Raw genomic sequence first — 24,789 nt, 5'->3', positions numbered from 1 at the left:
TTTGCTGATAAATTTTTGATGACCATAAAATGATGAAAGGATGCATTTTTTCACTGACTATTGAATTCTTCTATGAAATGAAAAGCTCACGCTTAGCGCTCAAATCTTAAGCTTAGATGCTGAGTCTTAACTCTGAAACATTTCGATACCACGGATATCTTAATATTTTTTCAGTTGTAAAAGCTTAAAACATGAGTCATTTTCTTCAATTTCGAGATTCCGAGATATCGATATTTTTTTAATAACTAGGAAGAAGTGGTTTTAGCTATTTTATCTTTAGTTTTCAAGACGAAATCGATACTATGTTGCCTAAAAAGAGTGTAAAGTTATAGCGATAGAGCTACTGGTTATAATTAAACATCATAATAATTATATGTACATTTCTATAAAACTTAGATGTCGGCTAGACTAGTGTCACAAAGGAAAAACAATTGACGTTAGTCATGTAAAAATATATTCATGCACATTCGAAACAACAGTTTCAAGGTATGTGTGGGGGCAAAAATATTAACAAAGAGAACTAAAATGAAACTATGTACTGACAGGATTTAGGAAGAGGATGACTTTCCTAAATAATTTGACAATTCACAAAAAAAAACTTCCTGGATTTTGTCAGTCCACCTTATACCAACAAGTGCGGGGTGCATCCTAAGAAAGATAGAAAGAAAAATGAGAAATGAGAGAGAGAGAGAGAGATAGAGATAAATAGACCTGGACTTCCGGTGGATCCAAAAAGGTGGATAATAAGCTGAATTCCTTTTTCTACGAGTTGGTGATGTGCTTCTGATCTATGCTTAGCTAGAAAAATATCTGTCAACTTTAGACAAGCATTTCGAAATTCATTTAAGCTCATGTATTCTTTTGCTTCCTGTAGCCGTACATGGCATTTGGATGTGCATTCTTTATCCATGGCTAATTGGAGATCATCATCGAATCTAAAATATGATTATGCTATTAATATCAACAAGGAGCTTCAAAATCTTGCATTTTAAATATTCAAACACTATTGATTAAATATATGGAGATAACGAATAGTATTTCAGTGAAACAAATGGAGAAAACAAGCTGTATTAAAGATCAAAAATCCCTAAAACAGTTCAACATAGACGTAGAGCAAACATGGACTTCCAAAACATAGGAGGTGGGATCAGGTGCAATTAGGGAGTGAGCATTCCCTATAGCTACCGTTTGGTCATACCCACTGTGTGCTCCTTGTCCAGATCAGGAAAAAACAGAAAAATCCGTCGTCAATTACGAAGTGTGATAATAATGGATTAAAAGTTTTTAACAAAATTAAACCTTCTTTTTCTCTCCAGCTTCTTTTGTTCCACTCGCTTTTCCTTCTCAGCCTTCATTTGTAGTTGAAATGTTTTTAAATCTTGCCTTCTTTCGTCCTTTTTTTCTTGCATATCTAATTGTCTTTTAGACTCTAAAATAAAATACATGTATACACAATTTATCCCTTCATAAGTCATTCTGTCATTTATTAATTAAACATGACTTGATAGTAATCGCTTGAACGAAGGTGTTAGAAACGTTCTGTATTGAGCGCGCCTTTTCTATGAACCCTATGAAAAATTACAAAAATGGGTGTTTGCTGGTGATCCTAAAAACTATACAGCAATATCAATTTGATTAAAGACGCCTAACGAAGCATACCAAAGTTTGGCACGGTTACATAATAAAGACTTTTTATTTAAATTACAAATTGCACAACTGTAATGCAAAAAAAGACATTTATAATAAATATTACCTATAGCTTAGATATTCATACAACGTAAGTTGCAGATATTTTGAATTAAGTTGTAGGGTATATGACTGTTTTATAGCCATCTATGAAAAATCAATTTTTACTCAAAGCATAAAAATAAATGAATCAAGCGTCGTTAAATGACATGGAGCACAGTTATCCAAAAAAGTATGTATGTAGACAGGAAAATGTCTTTAATTGGACCGAAATGCTTCTAGATGCTGCTGGGAATTGCCTACACGTACAAACGAAGTAAAATTTTAGAAATGTGCATGGTAATTTTTTAAGAATTTTAGGCTTAATTTTTTTTATGATAAACTCTTTCGATAACCCAGAATTTTCATAATTATGAATGTTGCGCCAACTAATAGTATATGATATTGAAATGCATCCATAATTTGCGTCAGAATCAGGGGGCTTGGGTGGGGTGGGGTTGGGATGGGGTAAGTTCTCCCTCACTTTTTGGCATAGATAGACATCATATGGACATTGAGCATAGGGACGTAGGTTAACCCATTCCCCCACTTATCAAGCGCAGTGAAGGGTAGTGAAAGAAGGGTAAGTGGTTCTAGAACCCATGTATGCCAATATTAAATCCTTTATGGAAGAAACGTAGCCTTTAATGAGCAAGGAATGGTGTCATTAAACATATTACAAGAAAAAGGTGAAATAATCATCCGATATAGAAATTCAAGATAAAAATCATTATCATTGTCATCGTCATTAGAAATCTTTGTTTATCATTACGTATTTTTCATTATTTAGGAAAAAGGCATCATTTTACTCCTGGAGATTTTCTATTTGTAAAAAAAAATGTATATTGGCCTTTAGCGATGAAACATGTATGTACTCAAAACATTTAAATTTGGAAAAACACTTTCATTCCTGACTATTGGAGGCTGAGCAATTAATAGTTTTTTGATTTCTTTTTTTTTTATTTATTTATTTTTATTTTTTTTTAAACTTTTTTTTTTAGACTTAGGTATTCCTGTAGAAATGTAAAAAAAAATGAATTATAATAATTCAATAATTTCGTCAAAGGTCAACATGTCTAAAAGATTATTTTTACAATAGCTCCAAATCTATGTGTGGTATTCGGTCAAAACGTTTACACTTTATAAATGTATCATTGATTAATAGATAGAAAATATCACTTGATAACAAATATTTTTAAAAAGATTTTTTTTTTTTTGAAAAATTGTATCAGAAAATGTGCATATTTAAAAAAATGCACCTGTTTAATTTTGTCCTTTTTGTGAAAACCATCATTGCAGAAATAATATATGTTTATCACTGGAGGGCAAGTTGAACGTGAATGGTCTCTGAAAGACTGTTATTGAAAGCATGACATGTATAAAGACAAGACCCCTATAGAATCCGCCATTTGCAATGTACTTTCACTTTCAAAATAAACAGGGAAAACAACTTTCCATAGGCAATCCAAGTCCAACTTGCCCTTCATTCATAAACAATTTTTGTTTCTGCAATGATGGTTTTCACTCTGAGCACGTAATTAATTATGTGTTTTTTGAAAATGTATGCATTTTTAAAAAGAATTGTTCTCAATTAATATTTTTTCCAAGTATTTTTTTATCACGTGATACTTTCTATCTGTTAAGCAATGAAAAAATTATAAACTGTAAAAGCTTTAACTTTATACCTCACATAGTTTTGGGGCTATTGTAAAAAAAAAATTTTGAACATGTTGACCTTTGACGAAAAATTAATGTGCTCTTTCAAAGCTACATCATTTCTTTAAATCAAAAATCTCTTGGTCGAAGTATAAACATAGATCAAAGGATTTTTTTTATTTTTCACAATATACATCATATACTTAGAAATAGTATGTCAATTAGAGATGTACTTCGAGATTCAAAAATATTTTTTAATATTTTTTCTCCATTTTTGCTTTGTACAAGTTTGCGTTGAATGAATTTTTTTTTTTTTTTTTTTTTTTTTTTTTTAAATTTTTACTATATAATTATTAAGATATAATATATTATCTTTGAAAATATCAAAAAAATTTAAATCCAGTGTTTATTCAATATTCCATTCCCTCTTAAGCTTGTGCTTTTAATACGGACTTTGAAATGAATACATACCATAATTTCTCATAAAATCTGCAAGGCCCTTTAAGCTTTTCGGAACACATTTTAATGCGGTCTTCTTTTGCTTATTTAATAGAGTTGGATCAACACCGATATCAAGTAGTCTTTGGACAAGAAATACGCGAAAATCTGGGTTACAACATATCGTTATCTGATTCACGGCAAGATGAAGGACAGTGTTGTTCTGGCCATCTTCTTTACTTTCTTCTTTTCTTTCTTTTGCTTTATTGAACACTTCTTCAAACAAGTCCATTTCACCTAGTAAAATGACGGAATTCATTATTCCATCGAATGTAAAAAAATGTTGATTATATTTTTTTTTTTTTTTGGGGGGGGGATCGTGTGTTTTAAAACGCCTGTACATATGAAATAAACATCTTTATTTTTTTCATATTTCAGATTCATTAAGCAGCTTTCTAAACCGTTTTAAAAAGTGCTCTCTTTCGCTTAATTATAAACAGTCGGTTTGAAATTTGATGTAGAAATGACGATGTATAAATTAATGGTAAAATGAAACTTTTTCTTAATTTTAACTACATGTATCTTTCCTTTACATTTGTAGGAAAAACCTTTTGAATTTGAGAAATATAATATGTAAAATTCGCAAAGAAATTTGATAGGAAAGTTTGTTTACCTGTTGCAAGTGTTAGTCTGACACATGCATGAAGATAGGGTTCATTCCTTTCTATATGTAGTGTGTGAAAGTCACTTCCATTATGCAATAATTCCAATATAAAATGAATGATCCATCGATGATTTGGTGCTTTGTTAATATTACATAAAACTTTTAAATCGAAAACATGTTGAAAATTTTCGAACCATCGGGATAGATCTGTGTATATTCTTTTAGCTCTTTTCCAATCTCCATTTTCAATAAGTCTGTAAACGATCTTTATCCATTCAATCTTTTTGATGCCTTTTAGGTTTCGCACGTTGAAAAATGGAATTTCTATAAAACAAACTTTTACTTAACAAAGCTGTGCCAAGAATTTGCGCATCCTTTATTTTATATACGAGAGTTTTGAGACGTAAATGATCAAAGGTATAGCATTTTGGCCCCTTGGAAACCCTTATTACGCAACACAGGATCAACATTTTATAATATATTGTTGCAAATCTTTTAGATGAAAATCTTTGCTTTAGTGATGTATTACAAAATATTGATCATTAAGGAGATATAGATGAAAGACTTTTGGCCACTCTGAGCCCCTAATTTGAGGAGTCAGCCCCTTTTTCTTGATCTCAAATGAAAGGTCTTGACATTTAAAGACTTTTTCATTAACACCTATTCAGAGATTTCTTTTCGTTATGGAGATATGTTGAGTGGACATATTTAGGGGCCATACCTACAAGTCTTAAATGGGACTATTTTACGAAAATTTCAAGAATGCATATTGTTTAGAACATTATTTTGACCAGCTTTGGTTCAATATTGCTTATCAAAATATTCCCCCTTTTTGAGATATGATTAATGAAAGATTTAGCATTCTGGTCCCTTCTGACCCCTAATTACGTAACATATTATCAAAATTTTATAATATATTGTTGCAACTCGTCAAGATAAATATATTTTCTTCTGTGATGTATTACAAAATTTGATCATTAAAGAGTTAAGGATGAAAGATTTTTGACCCCTTTGAGCGCCTAATATGAGAAATCAGCCCCTTTTTCTTCATCTCAAATGAAAGGTCTTGTGATTTTAAAATCTTTTGCTTCAACGCCTATTCAGAGATTTTTTTTCGTTATAGAGTTATGCTGAATGGAAATATTTAGGGGCCATACCTACAAGTCCTTAATGGGTCCATTTAAAAAAAAAATTAAAAGTGTGCATATTGTTTAGAACATTATTCTACTTTTGTTCAATATTGCTTATCAAAATATTCCCCATTTTTGAGATATAATGCATCAAATATTAAGCATTCTGACCTCTTCTGACCCCTAATTACACAGGATATTATAAAAAGTTCATAATATATTGTTGCAAATCTTTAAAATGAATATCTTCGCTTCTGTGATGTATTATAAAATATTGATAATTAAAGAGTTAAAGATGGAAGATTTTTTTGGCCCATCTGAGCTCCTAATTTGAGGAATTAGCCCCTTTTTTGATCTCAAATGAAAGGTCTTATAATTCTGCACAACTTTTCTTTATTTTGTTTTAACAAATTATGAATAGATACGTAGATATGAAACAAAGGATGTTAAATTTTGTGAGAAGTTTCCGAAACATTTTTGGGCTCTACCAAGCCTCGGCGCCTTTTGTACTAGAAAGGTTTGGACGCCTGCTGTAGCTCAACAAACCTTACATTACTTCCACTGAAAATCTTGACGCAATATCTTAAGTTGTTTCGAAAGGAGCTAGTTTCCAGGACAAGCCGACCCCCTAAAGATCAGAAAATCGTCCATCTCTCACGACCGGACGTGACGTCATCGACGACTAACGTTTCCGACAAGGCTCAGATGAATATCTATCAGATCTGAAAGTTTGGTGAAAATGTGTTGAGCCATTTCCGAGAACTCGCGGGCAAAAATCGGTAAGAAAAAAGAATAATGATAGGGAAAAAGAAATCGAACGAAAACAACAAGATCGTCCGTTAAGGAAGATCTTAATAACAGTGCTGCAGTATATTCAATTTCAAAGTCCGTGAAATAAATTTCGTATTGTGACTGACCCGTATACATGTATTTCCGTAAATAAAGTCGATTTTACGCGGACATAGGTTTGATGATTTGTACTACCTTAGACAAGTAGTGTTAAATATTATTTCACGCATAAATCCAGAATAGTGTTTGCATATTTTTGATGACGGGTAAAAGTGCCATAAAAAATGTGTTGAGTTCAGTGGTGACTATAGGACTTTTACGAGAAGCACTGACTTCTACAGTTGACGGTTTACTTGGACATTTTAACTTATATCATGTACGGAAGTACAGAATTGATAATAAATAAGATCACCTTACAGTGGACATAGGTATGGTGTTAGGGACACTAACATGTGAAAACCAGGAGTTGAGGGTAGGGTGGTTGTCGTTTTCTTCAAGGACAACTTATATGTGCATTAAAAAATACTTTATTTTCGTCTGATTAAATGTTGATCTAAATATTTATATCGTAAAATGGATTCTGTACATTTTGCTTGTGTAAAAGTAAGCCGTCAACTGTAAAAGTCAGCGCTTCACGTCAAAGTCCATTATGAGAAAAGTTACATGTATTTAGATTTTTACGTCGGATAATATCAATGATTTTTCATTATAGTAATGAGTGTAAAGAAAGATGTGGCGATAACATTTAACATTGTTCAAGGTAAAAAAAAATCATATTATAAAAAATGACAGGTCATTCCTATAAATAAAAATTGTTAAAAATAACCTTCAACACAATTTTTAATATAGCTGATAAATGTATATTCATACCTTTAAAGTTACAGCTTGTGTAGGTTTTGGCGAGTTCATATAGTAAATCATCGTGATTTGCATTTGTCAAGCCGTATGCAATACAGAATGTTTTAACTGCTACACTATGTTGCCGTAGACCAGCATAGGCTTTACCGATTCTAAATTGAGCCTAAAACATATTCAATAAATCATGAAATAGATAAATATTCATGCACTTGCTTATTAAAAAAGTTTGATAAGAAACGATTAAATTTTGTTAGACATATATGTGCAAATTTTTAGTTGGAAATGACGTACATATACAGACCTGGAAAGAGTTTCCAAGGAATGATATAAAATGCTTGCTTTCTTCAATGATCTTTTTGAATTGCTCAAAATTAAGATAACAATCTGCCATCTTGCAAAATATTGAAATGACTTCACTGTCTTTGGCGATTTTCATGAACTCCTTTGCTTTTCTGTATGATTTCAACGCGGACTCGTATTTTCTTTCTTTGAACATTCTATCACCTTCGTTCTTTGATGTTTCAAATTCATTTGTTACCAATTCTGTTGTGTTATTGGAAGAAAGGCTATCACATGTTTTAACTTGTTCTTGGTGTTGAGGATTTGCAGTATTTTTGGTTATTTCTCGTTTTATAGATCGGTCTTTCCCACGATTTGAGCTTGTCAACACTGATCCCTTTCCTTGGTTGTTTTCAGTCATCTGAGAGTTTTTTTCGCTGCTTTCCTCATCAGTTTGTGGTGCTTTTAATTCTAAAAACATAACAAATACGTGAAAGAAAAAGAGATACAGAGAAAAAATATTTGATTAAGTAAAACAATTTCAATTAAAAGCAAAACATTGCCATTATAATACTAAGAGAATACCATTACTTTTTCTTTCCAGAATTTCAAATATTCTAGGATATTTGGCCTGATCAATGTAGTCTACAGCGGTTTTCCCTTCTTTATCAAGCAGATCAGCTGAAACACCAAAGTGGAGTAGCATTTCGACAACTTCTGGGAAAATGTCGATTTGGGATGGTCTAGGCATTTTCACAATGGAATGAAGCGGCGAATTCTTTAAACCATCATAAATATTCACCTTCTTTGAAATCTCCTCCATGTATCTCAAAAGTGCAGCATTTCCTATAACATGTACATGTAAACAAAAAAAAATATAGGGTTTTGTCGCTTCAATAATTGAATTTGGTTTGTATTTTAAACAAGGTGCCGTGACATTCACATTTTTTGAAAGAGGCATCATTGCTCAACATACACTAACGTAGCATGCTTTGTTTGGTTATTCAATACCTATAGACAGAGGAGGAGAACAAAACAAAAGCATTTTAACTAGTGATGTAAACGAGTTCCTGGTTAACCAGTTAACTGTCGAACGATGCGAGAATGGGTTGGTAAAACTGCAATTTGTTACTCGACGGATAAAATACATTTTACATAGTGATTACAAAGAAAGTGAATGTAATATTGTCTGAAAAATGAAGACTAATACATTTCTCTAATTTTAGGTACCATTAGGCTAGACCTAGTGGATCGACATGTATTGATTAGTTTGTACAGTTTATATAATTGATAGCTTTGAGTGTATGGGTCATACAAGTTCTGAAGACTTGAGTTATAATTACCGCAATTAATAATTTAACGTGATGTCGCCGAAACAATATTAAGCTTGGAAGTATATCAAAAATACAGCTGATTTAAAATCTATTAAATCACCTAAGCTAAAAATATTATTTGAAAACAAGCGATTTACTGGAAATTTCACAAATTATACAGTAGTTACGGAGTATGTAAATCATTATTCTAATTGATTACAATATATTGGAAACTGAATAAGGACACTTAACGAAAGCCATTGTAAAATGGTGACTGACGACTATAAATTTATTTTTATAGAGTGCATTATGCATTTTCTTTAATCTTAACTCAAAATTCTTTATTTATTGTGTGCATTGTAAATAATGTTTATATTCAGTGTATTTGTGTATTACTACTACAGATGAGTAAAGAATTGGATAATTATTGAATAATAGATATGTATACTTTTACGAAATATCATCCGAGTAACCGGATACTCGGTCGGAAGATTAATCGAGTAACCGGTTACTAAAAATTGTCCGATTTGACAGCACTAAATTCAATTGATCAGTAATAATCAGCAAAAATCAGTAGTGCATTACCTCACAGAGACCCCAGGCCGTGAGGTCACGCTTAATTTTGTTTAATTTTGAGTCTGTCTCAGAAGCATTATGGTAAAAAAACATTTTGTTTCATGATCGAGAGGCGTGGGGTAGATTATCTTCCGAGTGTTAAAATTTCCTTTCTCCAAGTGCAAGGCATTAGAATTGGAAATTGCGCTGGCATTGAAATATCAGATCGCGTACACGTGTCATGGTAGACATTGGCATGTTATAGAATCCTTCAGTATTCTGTTTTTATTAGCCCACCTAAGCCTAAGGCTCAAGTGAGCTTTTCTGATCAAAATTTGTCCGTTGTCTGTCGTCGTTGTCGTTGGTGTCGTTGTTGTCGTTGGCGTCTGTGTAAACTTTTCACATTTTCATCTTTTCTCAAGAACCGCTGGTCCAATTTCAAGCAAACTTGGTAAAAGGTATTGTTGGGTAAAGGGGATTCAAGTTTTTTTTTTTCAAATGAAGGGCCATGTCCTCTTCCAAGGGGATATAACTATGAATTAGTGAAAAATTAATGGCAATATAAAAAAAATTCTTCAAAGAAACACTAGGCCAGGAAATATGAAACTCGTATGTAATCATTCTAATGTACATTCAAATTTGTTCAAATCATGACCTCCAAGGGTGCTGTGGGGTCACAATGGTTGATAAAATTTTTACATTGGAATTTATAAAAAAAAAAAATCTATAGAAATCTTCTTGTCAAGATCCATAGGGACAGGAAAGAAGAAACTCATGTTGAATCATCCTTAGGCAGTGTACATTCAAGTTTGTTCAAATCATGAAACCCCGGGGTAGGGTGGGGCCACAATAAGTGATCAAATTTTTACATTAGAATATATTAGGTAAAATCTTTAAAAATCTTCTTTTCAAGATCCATAAGGACGGGAAAGATGAAACTCATGTGGAATCATCTTCAGGTAGTATACATTCAAGTTTGTTCAGGGTGGGGCCCCAATGGGTGATCACATTTTTACATATGAATATGAAGGAAAAATATTTAAAAATCTTCTTCTCAAGAACCATTGGGACAGAAAAGATGAAACTCAAGTTGAATCATCCTCAGGTAAAGAACATTAATTTTTTTTTAAAAATCATGACCCCCCGAGGTAGGGTGGGGCCACAATGGACGATTTTTACATATTAATATGTAGGAAAAGTCATTAAAAATCTTCTTCTCAAGATCCATAGGGACAGGAAAGATGAAATTCATGTTGAATCATCCTCAGATAGTGTACATTCAAGTTTATTCAAATCATGAATCCCGGAGGTAGGGTGGAGCTACAATGGTCGGTCACACTTAAAAAAAAATACATGGGAAATTCATCGTTTTTCAAAGAATAGCAAAGCCACGATTAGTGATATTATATTTATATGGAAGCATCCTAAGGTAGGTAGCGTATAATTAAATTTGTTCAAATCATAACCTCTTAGGGTAGAGAAGGGTCTCAATGGTGGATCAATGTTTTACATATTAGGAAAATACTGGTAAAGGGAAAAATTCAATAACAGAAAAGCTACTGTAGAATCTGCATTGTACGTAGTTCCAGTGCTCGTGGATTTCGTGGGTCACCCTTACCCTTGAATTCACATCCCCTAGAACGTTTATATTTGTTAGCATATTGGTTCATTAAATCACTGTATTTGCGAGTGACCCACAAAATTATGTCCGCGTGAACTGGTCAAATTTTGCTCACCCACGAACATTGGCACCCCACAATTAAAATGATTTCACAGTATGTAAGTCATATTGACATGTAAACATCCTCATGTATTGATTACTTAAATTTGTTCAAATCATGAGTACCCTTTGGGGTAGGGGAGAAACAACAGGAGGGTAAAATTCAAATTATTACAAAATAATATGTACAAACAAAATGTTTTTAAAAAATTCTATAAGAAAATCTTTTTTTTCTCAAGAACTTCCTCAAGGAGTTGTATGTAGAATTGATATGGAGGCATTCTCAGGTAGTATTAGAATTCAAGCCCCTCAACCCCCGGCCCTTCAGTAAACATTTCAATTCTGATCTGATGTGTGCTTTTTCCTAGATAGCCGATGTGCTCAGGTGAGCGATGTGGCCCCTGGGCCTATTATTACTCCATCTTGTGATCTGGAATACTGTTCGTTATCTCCATATGTTTCTTTCTATTAGATCAAAAACATGTAACATATTCATGCACCCCTGCAAACTGCTAACACATAAAAAGCACTACCAGAGAGACAGAATAATGACTATTATCTTCAGCCAAATGCATTACAATTTGCATGAAACGGTATTTTAAAAATAAATGAATTTAACAAACCAGTAAGGATCGAGAATTTTGCTGCTGCATGTAATGGTGTGTCGCCTTCCCACTCTTTGAACCTCATTAAGTTGTTGCTTCCTTCTGGTTTTGTGGTTATATGTATAATAAGGGGAACAATCCAAGAGCTAACAGTCTCTAAATTGTGCTGTCCAATGATGAATGCAAAAAGATTATCGTATCTTATCGTGCTGAAGTCTGTATCCCTGGCGATACCTTTTACTTCTGGAGTAATCAATGATTTTGAAATTATATAGACATCAATATAATACGTATAAAAATTAAGAAAATCTTACGAAAGAATAGACTAATAAAATACCATCATTGTTTTGTTCTATTCCCAAAACCAATTGTTTTATGCATAACCATTCTGTTTCCTTGCTGAGTTTTTGCAACACAGAAGGCCAAAATTGAACTGGGATGTCTGAGAAGGTAGTATACTTTTCCTTCTTTTCTGAATCTGGTAGTTGCATGAAATTAGAAAAAAAAACATTGAATAATTTCCTTATAGTATCATATAAAAATATTAGGAAAAAACACGAAAATAATTTTGTTTTAATCTTAATGAAGTTCAAAATTACCATTCGTATTTTTTCCAGAAAGTATTGAAATTATTTAAAATTCAAAAAAATAATATTCGTTTTCCTACCAGTAAGGTATTGAAATGATTTTACACATTCCACGACAAGTTCACATTTTTCTTTCTGGGCAACCTCGGATATACTTAGTCCTACAACAGCAGCGGAAAAGGCTTCTAAGTTCTGTCCTATTCTTCGAAGCAACTGTGTTTTCCTCCAATGACCCTATGGATATATTTAATTGTTTAATAATCCATTTACCGCGTACATATACAATAATAAAATATAACGTGTAATACTGGGAATATTTAATGAAATTGAAACAAGAGAATGTATTTCAATAAATATTTAAAACTCATGCACTTTTTTAATTTCAATTTCAGATTAAAATTCACATAAATCTTATTAGATTTGGATGTTCATTCTTCTCCAATCTGGCTTCCTAATTTATGTTCATGAAGTAAAGAAAACGTTTTTCACACACGCTGCTACATCTATTATGTAAAATAATGTTTTAGAACCAAACTTAGTAAAATTAAAACAGTGTCCGATAATCATATTTAATCATGATCAACTGGTCATGTGGAGAAATATACGCTTATGTAGTACCTTGTAGCTCTTCATTAGTTTTCAAAGAAAGAAGTACCTGTAAATATGATCTACGAGATATTTTTGTGTCTGTTTTTACCCGTTTACCTATTTTTGATATTTTTTTTTGTCTTATTATGTTCCCCAAACGGAGTTTGGGAACATATTGTTTTTACTCGGTTTCTTATTATTATTATTATTATTATTATTATTCTTTTTTTTCTTATTTGTTCTCCGGTACTTTTTTGTCCGGAAGTGTTCTCAGAAACTGTTCACCCAACTGACCTAAAACCTTTTTAGGGTTAATGGGTGTGTAGTGTAGGTGTGCGGAACGAAGGTCATTTTGCGCGCATACGCGTGCACGTGCGTGCGCGTGATATGAGTGAAATGACTGATATACTTAATATAGCTATAACTTTTACATTTTTTAATGAATTGACTTGAAACTCATTATATAATGATATATTAATAGTGTAGATAATGTGACACTGTCAAATTAGCACGAACTTACGCGCATGCACGTGCGCTTCGCTCTGATTGGCTGAAACAAAAATCTCAATATCTTTTCTGTTTTTTGACGAAATGCTTTGAAATTCAAAACATAGGCATACTTTAGGATGTCCTACAAAATGATATATAACAATTGTCATGAAAGCACGCGCATGCACGTGCGCTGCAATCTGATTGGCTAAAACTTTAAATAGCGATAACTCCCTTGTTTTTAAACCAAACAGGATGGGATTCAGAAGATAGATAGACATTATGGACTCCTACAAAAGGGTATGGCCATCATGCACATGCAGGCACGTGCATGAACGTGCGCTTTGTTCTGATTGGCTGAAACAAAATTTTCAATATCTTTATTGTTTTTTGAAGAAATGCTTTGAAATTTAAATCATAGGCATGCTTTAGGATGTCCTACAATATGATGTATAATAATTGTCATGAAATCACGCGCATGCACGTTCGCTGCAATTTGATTGGCTGAAACTTTAAATGGCTTTAATTTCCTTATTTTTCAATCAAAAAGAATGGGATTCAGAACATAGATAGACATTATGGGCTCCTACAGTAGTGTATGATCATGATGCACATGCATGCACGTGCGTGCACGTGAAATGAGTAAAATTACAAATACACTGGATTAAACATATTTTTAGATACGTATGGAATAAATGTTGTAATATTTAGTATATTAAAATATACGAATAGTGTAGACAAGATGATATGGTCATTACGCACATGCATTCAAATGTGCATGCGTGCAATGCTGAAATTTGAATAAACTTGATATACTTCTGGGTAAATAATGTTAAAGTCTAAAATGCATCGTGTTTGTCTTATTTAATGAAGCGTACAGAAAATATGCCACAAAAGGGAGTTGGGGAGCGTTTGGGGAACATCTGTAACGGTTCCCGTTACAATTAGCCCTAGTTCAATATGGTTTGGAAACAGAAGAATCGAAATAATAAACTTCAACATAGGTTTTGCAATATTTGAAACAACATTTTTAAAGAAATCTTCAAATGGTCTTTGAATATTTTCATCACCGGTTTTTAGGAATGTCTAAGGAAAGACATGTGAATGCCCTTGATATGAGCATACACGTATCTTGACACAATAATATTTTTTTGTATGCTATTTTAGGGGTTTTTTTTATTTTGAATAAGTTATAAAATTTTGCCCGAATAATGATTAAATAGATAATCACATGATGCTGCAAAGCAAAAGTGTAAAAAGCTATCATACTAAAGAATCGATAATATCTTTCGAAATTCATTACCTTTATCCATGTGTTGTCTATTTTGATTGCCAACTCCGCGTCTTTTATGGCTTCTTGTAGATTGTTTTGTTCCGAGTAAACTGTACATCTGTTGGTATAAAGCATAGCGCTGTCTCTTTGTAAACTGTCACATCGCGTGGACAAATTTATGGCTCTGCTATAATAAAGGAGAGCCTGTTCGTATTGTTTCTCCTCCTTTGCTGTATTTCCTTTCTCTTTGAGTCCGACAACATGTTTTCGAACAGTATCTGGTTAAAAGAAATAGTGAAATTTCAGTCTAAGAGAGAAATTTGTCGTTTTAATGTGTTAGTGCATGTTTTAATTTGAAAATTTCGCAGAAAGTTTAAAAGATCTGTGATTTACAATGATTTGAAGACATAAAACACTAGAATTTATATATGTATTAGAGATATAAAATAGTTATTCCACAAACCAGTATCCCCAAATATTCTTGATAAAGATTCGAAGCATTTGTCATTCGGTTCACAGTAGTCTATGGAAAGTTTTTCAGATTTGTCAAAAATAAAAGCGTTGCAACCCGATTCAATACAAATTGACAATAACTTATTCCTTTCATCGCAACAAGGTCTAAACTGAGTTATGACGTGAAGAGCTGAATGACCATATGTATCAACTACGTTCTTTTTGTCTTGGGTGTCCAAATATTTCCTCAAGATCAATTTCATCAGCTCCTCGTTCCCTGACAATATATTATTAAGAATTATGTGAAAATTTGATTTTTCTGACTTAATACATTTTTCATTTATGTGCAATATCCGTAGAAGTAGATCCAACTTTAATCGCAAAATACAAAAGAAAATTGTCATTATGATAATTAATGTGTACATGAAAAATATACCAGTTTCCAATGTTTTAACAAGCACGACATGAAGAACAGGGGAACCCCACTTTAATTCGATATCTTGATAAGAAGCACCATTTTTTAGAAGCGCTGCAGCAAGTTGCATCCCATATCCTTTTAAATCAGTGATGGAGAGATCTTTCAAAAGACAGCCTACCGAAATTTTCTCTGCAGAAACGTTCGTAAACGAATAATCCAGAAAACTCTCCGGGCCTCTGTGTACTCCTGTGACAAGCAAACTAATGCCTTCCCATTGTTGACTGCTTGCCAATCGTTGTAAAATTTTCTCTTGAACTTCGGCGCCGAGGGACTCAATGTTATGTTCCAAGTTAGCCAAAAGGAAATAGCAATCACCTAGATAAAGGGAGTTTTAATTTTCCTTTAAATAGTGAAATATTCTTAGTTATAACAGCATATCGTTTTAAAAATATGTATATAATTATCTAGTATGAATAAAATATTATTTTACTTAAAAAAAACAGTGATGTTGAACTCGCGATACGTATGAAGAGTGGCATGTATATTTTACGAAATAAAAAAAGTAACAAATTACATATAACAAACAGTAAACCTACTTTTATTCGTGTGCAAGAAATTTGGGTGACGTTCGCGAGAGCCTCGTCATCGTGAATATTTCTCGCCGCGAACGCGTCCTCAAAGTCTCTTTTTCTACTAAAACAGTTCCAAAAAGGCTTGATCGCGGAAATAAATCGTCGCGAACTAGTTTACCCTCGGTAAATCGCAAAATAAAGTCGTCGCGAATAGAAGTTGGTTTAACGTATCCCATGCTTCACCAAATATTAATGTTTAAGTAAACATACATTGGTATTAGAGGAGTTGTGGATAAGAGATGGGTACCCCAAAACGTTACAGACAGATAGACGGACCTATACCAACATGTATAGACGGACGAACTACGGACGCCCGGACGTACAGACGGGGGACGTACCATACCGCTTTTCAAGGGGGTGGATGGTACAATTTAAATACAAAGTTTAACTCAATAATGACATTACTTGAAAAAATCCGCACATCAATCAGGGTATCAGAGGCCTATTTAGGACCTATTGAAAAATATGTTTGAATCCGATATGACGTATTGTCGAATTTGTTATAACCAAATTAATTAAGGAATGTTTTTCAGTTTTGAGTGAATTATTGGTGTGTGAATCACAAAGACTTTCACGTACATGTAGGCATATTTCATGAAGCGCGCTAGCCCTTCATGAAAAATATGCTTATGTGCAAGTCTGTTATGTGTGATTCACACACCAATAACTCACTCTAAACTGGAGAACATTCCTGACCTTATATTTACATTTAACATGTTTGGAAGCACCTAAAATATACTCAGTATTTGAATTTCTCGCTGCCCTACATCTTTGCATTTTTACTAACGTTTCCTCAGCTTCGTTGTGACGTCATGACACACAAATGTTATTCAAATGATTTTCACTGTTGGCTTAGTAGAGAAACACCGCGAAAGTAAATATTTCGTTATAACAATTTCTTTGAATTTGTATTAATGAATTTAATCTGTTAAAACAAATATGTTTTATTCGTTCTAATGAATTCAAAACTTTGTTAATACGAATCAAACTCGGTTTTACAGATTCTAAAACTTGTTATTCTAACGAATTAAATTCGTTTAAGCGAATTTCATAATTTGTTATAAAGAATTAAATTCGTTAAAACGAACACATCATTATATCGAATTCATATAATTTATATTGATCCCTGATGATTGAATTCTATTAAACGAATTTAATTCGTTACAACAAACTTTGGAATTTGTTTAAACGAATTTAACTTGTTATAACAAACTTTAGAATTTGTCTAAACGAATTTAATCTGTTATAAAAAAAATTTTGAAATCGTTTTAACGAAATAAATTCGTTATAATAAATTAAAGAATTCGTTATAATGAATGCAACAAATTTGTTATAAGAGATTAATATCGTTATAACAAATTCAAAGAAATTGTTATTATGAATTAAATTCGTTATAACAAATTCAACGATTAGTTATATCAAATTTCAAAAATATTTTTAAAGGTCTTGTATGGTCTTCCGTGAATTATCCATCTGATACAAATTAAATTGGACTAAATGTTTCTATAGATAAATAACGGATTCAAATTTCTTGATAATATACAAATCCATACATAATGTCTGTAAAAACCTATAAAATTGACTTCATGATGGATTGTATTTGCTGATAAAGCCATTATATTGGCAATAAAACAGCAAAAATTTTGACTTTAAACGAGCTTATATATATTCTTGTTTCATTAACTTGTTTGTCGATGGCTTACATGTACAGCTCATTTCTATAGTGTCATCTATAAATGCCATCTTTTATCGAGGTGCTAGTTCAACTTATTAGTTCATAAATACATGTATCTGCCTAGGAAGCTCAATTGGTAGAGCGCTTGACTAGTGATGCAATTAAGTATCACCGGGTTCCATTCCCGGTGAAAACATACCTCTTTTCATTTCCCGTTAGACATGTTTCAAGAATTCGAGAATTTCAAGACATATATATTACACATATGCTATCATGATAATTTCTCTTTGTTCATTTAAAATACCTTGATATCTGTTCACAAGAGGGTCAATGATTGTGATGATGATTTCCTGTAGGAAATCAATTATAATGCCTTGATTACGCTGGGGTAGTGTCGCATTGTAGCCTTGTATCAACATATTCAGAGCTTCATACATATTGTTCAAACCTTTGTAGGCAGTAGCAGCCCGCCAATATCCCTAAAACAAAAATAGTGGTCTACCTTATATATTTGAAGGATAGGAGAAACAAATGAAAATTAAATTTTCAATCAGATTCCTTGTTTTTATAACAATTTTATACAAATGAAAGTGTGTTAACTAAACTTCTATTTAAAGAGATCACCTTTTCCCAAAAAGGTTTCATTCCAATACATTGTTGAGCGTCCGTTAAAGCCAATTCAAAGTGTCCAGTTTTACTTAAAACCATTGAACGATTGCTGAGAAGTTTCGGCTGTTCTTCCTGGACATTCGGAAAATGGGCGAACACATTGCAATGCTTCACAGCCTCATTGTAATAATGAAAAGCGTTACCAAAGTCTTCATGCCTCAGACATTCTTTAGCTCTTTCTTTGAATTGTTGCAGTTGAAACAAAGCAATATGCCCCACTAAATAAGTTAAAAAAAACATCATCACTGACAATCGAAAAATGACCAGAGTATGACTATATGATTTATGTGTTTCAAGATCTTCTAACATATGAACAAAAGTTGGAAATTATTTACAATTATATAATGTTTTTCACAAGTCAAAACTGCAACATCATTTAGACTGTGAAAGGAAATGAACGAATGTCTACTGTTTATTGCTTTCATTTAAATTTTTAAAATATATAATGTATAAAGCCATATATACGAGGGGTGAAAAAAAATTCGAATGTATGAAATTACTTCCCTGAAAGAAGTACAATAAGGTTTCAGCGTTTAATATATTATTGTAAAAATTAGTACACTGTACAATATACCCTTCTATTGTAATGCGCTATAGTTCTGCTCAGGAGATCAAGCGGCCATGACTGGACATCCCGTAGCGTACTGTTCACTGTAGCTAAAAGGTTTTTCGAGTCATACGGTATTTCTTATGGTTTTTTTATGTTCAAAATCTTTTATTTATCATGGATTGCCGACCTTTGGCAGAAAAATGGTTTGATAAGGCTTTTTCTATTTAGAATTATATAAGTTTTGCGACAATTACAATCCAACTCCCCAGACTAGCACGTGTTATTTATAAAATGTGGAATAAATATATACCTTGGGAATTAAATGGATTAATTATATTGTATAAAATACACATTTACACATGTAACAATCCAGGCTCAAAGGCAATATAACTCCGACAAGCTTACTTTTGATCTCAGTCTCACTTTAACAAAAGGAAGTGCCAGGGTTTATGACACCGAAGCCAGAACAAACAGCATTTTAACCACCTCTCTTCCCACATGGCATAATGGTTAGAGCGTCTGCTCTAGAGACTCGGAGTGGGGAGTCGATCCTTACGTCGCAGGATCTCATTCCACTGCGGGACGTGGAGACCGGTCCTTCGTATGAGACCGTATAAACCGAGGCCCCGTGTCGCAGTAAGTGCTGGCAAGAAAAAGATTCCCAAGTGTTCAATGGCCCTGAGTATAGGACAAAATTTGCAGCTCTCCATCGGCAAGTGGTTTCGTCACCATATGAGTGAAAAATTCTTGACAGGGACGTTAAAAAACGTACAATCAATCAAACAATCTTTCTTATCTAGCAAATTAAATTCTTTGTCTTCAAATCTTGTTCATCTTACATTTCTTTTTACTATACTGCAAAAGAATGTTCATGTTCGAGCTCGACAGATAAAATCACTGTCTTTACAAGTCTTTTACATGTACATACTGACGTTATTTTCGCATATATCGACATATAAACATGAAGAAAAACATAACATTTAATCTGAAGTTTATAGAACATGTCTACGACTGATCTAAATTGTCGTTTTGTAAATATAGAGACTGTTTGCGAGTTTTTGATCACCCAATCGTATACATATATTTAGTTTTATAAATACTTTATGAAGTTTACATTCGGTAGGTTTATTATGTTAATCTAATATATATACCTTGAAGTGGACATTTTAGCAAGGATTTGAATTTGACATTATTAGCGAGGGTGCTGGGATCGCTGAAATTAAATATCGCTAAAAATAAAAATTAATTGCGTTTTATTTGTAATAGTTTCTTAAATGAATATCTTAAAATCGCTAAAACTACTTCTCGCTAAAAATCAAATACCAATTTTTAAGGAGAAATCTCTAAATTTGCGTCTCGCTAAAATTTCCACTTATACGGTATATTGCAAAAATTTACCTTAGATACTTACCTTGATCTGCATGTGGAATACAAAATGGATTCATGTTTATGAACTATTGGTGAATTCTATCACGGCAAGTTTATGTCACATATTCTGAAAGAGTTCAATCATTACAATGGGGATGTACAAAGTCCCCCGTGTTTTTATTTACCAAAAACTTATAAGATTCATGATATACAAAGAAATTAAATCCTATAGAGATATTCTAGTGTAATAGGAAAAAAAATATTGTAACAGTACAGTATATTTTTATATATTATGCAAGAAGAAGAATTGTTTTTTGTGTACTTTACACAATGGCTATATATTGTACATAGCCATGTGCGCGCGTTAGGGATTATTTAACACTCACGGAGAGCAGTTCCCTTAGATTAGGGTGTTGTAATGACACTTTAAGAGACTTTAAATGATTACAGAAGAAAGAGAATGTGACAAATATCACCAGATCTTTAGTATATAAGTTTTCTAAGCAAAGTCCTTTTGATTGAGTCCACAGGTAGTACAAATTATACGGACAAACTGCTACTGTAACAGCAAAAGATACTGTCACTGTCGACCGTTGATATGAAATTGTCTGTTGCTTGACTGATGGTGAGAATACTGTCCGTAACTTCATAATAAATCTTTAGAAGATTGCATGTTTGTGCAAGATTAGTTCCTAAACTGGTTATAGACACGCACGTATGTGAATCAATGGAATTTTTAAATTTAAGTGGGACTTATCCAACTTTATTTTAAGCAAAGATGAAACGTGACGCTTGTTTTAGACACTTTGACGTTATCATCCGTGCGCCGTAGGGCGATACAATACATAACATAAAATCTAATAATTTCTTTATTTATGCATGTATCTATCTGAAAGCTCTGTATATTTATAATATATGTACTAAAGAGTCGTGACATTTTCATAACGCAGTGATGGTTATTTTTCAAACTAGACAACTTTTCTACGATTTTACGGGACAACCCTCGTATATTGATAACGCTCGTAAATTATTGTGCATATTGCTTGAAATTTTATCGTCTAACCATAAACTATTTTGCATACACTTGGTAATATGGCATCATAGAAAATTCAGCGTGTGTTCACACTGCATAAACCTGTGATAAAAATTCAAAATCCATATTTTGACGTTTAATATCATAAACTTAGGGTCACATTGGATCTTGCGCCTTGCATATACAAAGAATTTACACATAAAATTGGATAAAATAGTCAGCACTGTTTTAATGTTTAATATATTTACTAAATAATGGTTTATATCAAGCACAGACACCTGACATAACTTTTTTTTTTTCTCTTATAAAATAAAAAAAAATTAACCCAAACATACCTAATAATACGAACATTGTCCATTGTTAGGTTTGGGGTTATTTTTTTATAAAAAGAAAAATAAGTAACGTCACGTGTCTGTGATATCAATATATTATCGTTATCGTTTGCCATTGTGGGATTTATTATGAAAAATAAGCATTTTGCAAGATTTTGAACGACCCAAGTATATAGTCATTTTGGTTATTATGTATTCCACAACTTGATGTAATTGTGACATATACGAACCTCAAAGTAAAGATTTACATTCTTTTTAGCTTTGAAAAGCTTCTAAATTCGTCTATATTTAAAGGAAAAAATATTGGTCTTTTTTTAATTAAGGTAACTTTATAGATTTTACAGATTACCCAACTCATTTAAACGATTTTTTTTCATTTATATATTTTTTTAATAAACAAACTGTAATCAAAATCAAGTTACCTCAATCCTGAATCATTATTTTCTTGCCTTGATCTCCATATTTAACATTATATAAAATATTTAATTCAATTTGCTAAATAAGGTATATATATACTTAGTATATATGTCTAATGTTCAATAACCGTGAAGTTGGTTGAGTAAGTAAACATGTCTTAAATGCAGACTTTTAAAAAATCAATACATATTTTTGTTAAAGGTAAACTTATTGTCAAGCATAAAACTTATAGAGAGTATGTTTTTTTTTTTTTATAAAAGGCTAGCTTTCTCAGTTGTAATACTTTGTGAATAATCATTGAAATATATCATTTATAAAAGGTCAAAGAACCTTTGAGGTATGGAAAACAGTGGGGGGAAGGGTTGAAATTTTTGGCAATGTAGCGGTAATGTTGACCTCCCTGTCCCCCCCCCCCCCAAAGCAAATCTTTCAATTTCAAAAAAAAAATGTGTTCGTGCACTTGATGTTGAACATCTCTTGTGGACTTTTACGAGAAGCACTGACTTTTACGGTTGACGAATTACTCTCACACTAGGACAGTGTAGGGGAGCTCTTTTACGATATTATACAATTATTGCTGTTTTTGAGGTCAATACAATGATTTAGCCATCTGAGGAGTACAATATTCACCGAGCCCGGAGGGCGAGGTGAATATTGTACTTCGAAGATAGCTAAATCATTGTATTGACCGAAAAAACAGCAATAATTGTTTTATTATATGATTCACTGATAAAATGATACAGTTATTTTTTTAAGTCCTAGCCAAATACAAAAGAGAAGCAGAATTAAAATGTAAATAACCTTTACCTATCGTATCAATTTGAAGTTTTTATCAATTTTAGTTGCCATGAAAAAAAATATAATGTCAGTCTTTTTTTTATACTATAGATTTTCAAAGTAAGGAGTATTATCAGAGAAAACAGTAAAGATTGTTATCAGGGAAAACAGTAAAAATTGTTCTTCAGTAAAAGTATTGGAGGGGTGTCCCTGCATCCCCTCTTACCACCATCACCCAAAAATATATATTCGCTTATCTTTTATTCACATGTTAAAAAAAAGTCATAGTCGTTTAAATAGATTTCTAAAACAATTTGTATCAATTTGGAATTTCCTGATCTATTTTTAGATCAATGTAGAGGAAATAAATCCTTGTATTGATCTGGAACGTCACGTGCAGGTCAATACAACGTAGTATTTCTCTAACATAGTTGGATCTCAGCCAATCACAGAGATGGAAAATATTCAATCATATAATAAAATAATTTAGCTCAACAATTAATTCAACGAAAATAACGAGCTATTTAAAAGCACAGATAAGTTGTCCTTGAAGAAAACGTCAACCATCCTTCCTCAATCCAGGCCTTCACATACAAATGCCCCTAGCATCATTACCATGACCACTATAAAGGTTTTCTTTTCCTTTATCAATTCTGTACCTCCGTAGATGTGAATATTAAAATGTCCAAGTAAACAGTCAACTGTAAAAGTCAGTGCTTCTCGTAAAAGTCCATTTCGACATCTCCAAATAAATCATCTTGACATATTTCACATTTTAAAATTTCTTTGTAAATGTTTTTGTGAAAAAAAAATATATTCACATTATTATGTAAAATATATATTTTACAGAATACTTGTATAATTATAACATTAAATGTTGAAATAGTTATTTGGCCTTAAGTAATTTCTATTTTGAAAACTTACCAGTTAAAGAAGAAATACGCTCAAACATTGAGGAGAGATTTTTATGTCTGACAAATACTGCGCTTAATTGTCAAAATATACTTCCTACTTTCGCTTTGAATTCTCGGAAGAAATAACTATTTAAAGGTGCATTGTTAATGACATTTAAACGTTTTCTGAAATTACTGATATCATGGTATATCCACATATTGTTTAGATTGCATTGTTTGATTAGTTTATAAATTAAATAGCTATAACTTGTTATCATTTGAAATATATAACCGATTAACCGATTGCCTATCAATTAGCGTGTACTCTGTCAACTTTACAGTATGAGAGAGTTAGGAGCATGCATTTAAATGATTTTTAAAAAAAAGAAGAACATATTTTTTTTTTTTGGTGTTTCTCAATATTTTTCGAAACTTACCTAGTTAAAATATTTACAATGCAGGATCAACAGAATTTAGAATTAAAAAAAAAATACTTTCGAGTTAATTTGATGGCACCGTGTAATTCATTGACTGGAGTCTTAGAGTGGAGTTTAGAGACTAGTCTTGAGTCAAATTTTGGCGTCTATAATTTTTTTAACATAAAAGAAAAAAGTATAATTATTTTGGCATACTTCTTGGTCATATCCTTTCTTGTTACTGGATAGACTGGCTATCTATATACCTAATTAAAAATTGACAAGTTTTTGACAGTAGTGCATGTATTCGAAGCTTTAGAAAACTTCATCAGTCGTAACATGATAATGAGAGGATTATCTTTGTTCTTTCATAATGTTTGGGAACCGTTGAAAATTATTCATCAATAGCTAAACTCGGTCTTTAACTGGTTGTTAAAATACGTTATTAATAACATGTTAAGAGCTTTAGGTTCAGAGTTTGTAATGT

At 32.2% G+C, this 24,789-nt stretch overlaps 1 protein-coding gene across 1 annotated transcript; it reads right to left on the bottom strand.

Moving 5' to 3' along the window:
- Positions 1-1,274: 1,274 nt before the first annotated feature.
- Positions 1,275-24,012, bottom strand: LOC134266763 (uncharacterized). Its single transcript, XM_062748989.1, has 14 exons — positions 23,918-24,012; positions 20,478-20,561; positions 18,472-18,734; positions 18,152-18,326; positions 15,559-15,915; positions 15,133-15,399; positions 14,700-14,947; positions 12,400-12,553; positions 12,070-12,210; positions 11,751-11,975; positions 8,125-8,385; positions 7,562-8,010; positions 7,273-7,423; positions 1,275-1,429 (listed from the first exon to the last, which is right to left on the bottom strand). The coding sequence occupies exons 2-14, from the start codon at positions 20,509-20,511 to the stop codon at positions 1,275-1,277; spliced, it is 2,880 nt and encodes a 959-aa protein (XP_062604973.1). The 5' UTR covers positions 20,512-20,561; positions 23,918-24,012.
- Between the last annotated feature and the right edge of the window lie 777 nt (positions 24,013-24,789).

Source organism: Saccostrea cucullata, unplaced genomic scaffold (assembly GCF_032062105.1).
Source record: "Saccostrea cucullata isolate Sc308-1 unplaced genomic scaffold, CSIRO_AGI_Scuc_v1 ctg2945, whole genome shotgun sequence".
Classification (NCBI taxonomy): Eukaryota; Metazoa; Mollusca; class Bivalvia; order Ostreida; family Ostreidae; genus Saccostrea; species Saccostrea cuccullata.
The sequence above is the reverse complement of the archived record's forward strand: the minus strand, read 5'-3'. Positions and strand labels throughout refer to the sequence as shown.

Coding starts and splice junctions, on each gene's coding strand:
- LOC134266763 (XM_062748989.1), bottom strand. CDS start 20,511: ATGAATCCATTTTGTATTCCACATGCAGATCAAG. Junction 15,400..15,558: donor TGTTAAAACATTGGAAACTG/GTATATTTTTCA, acceptor ATATATTGTCAG/GGAACGAGGAGCTGATGAAA. Junction 8,011..8,124: donor TCTGGAAAGAAAAAGTAATG/GTATTCTCTTAG, acceptor TTATGTTTTTAG/AATTAAAAGCACCACAAACT.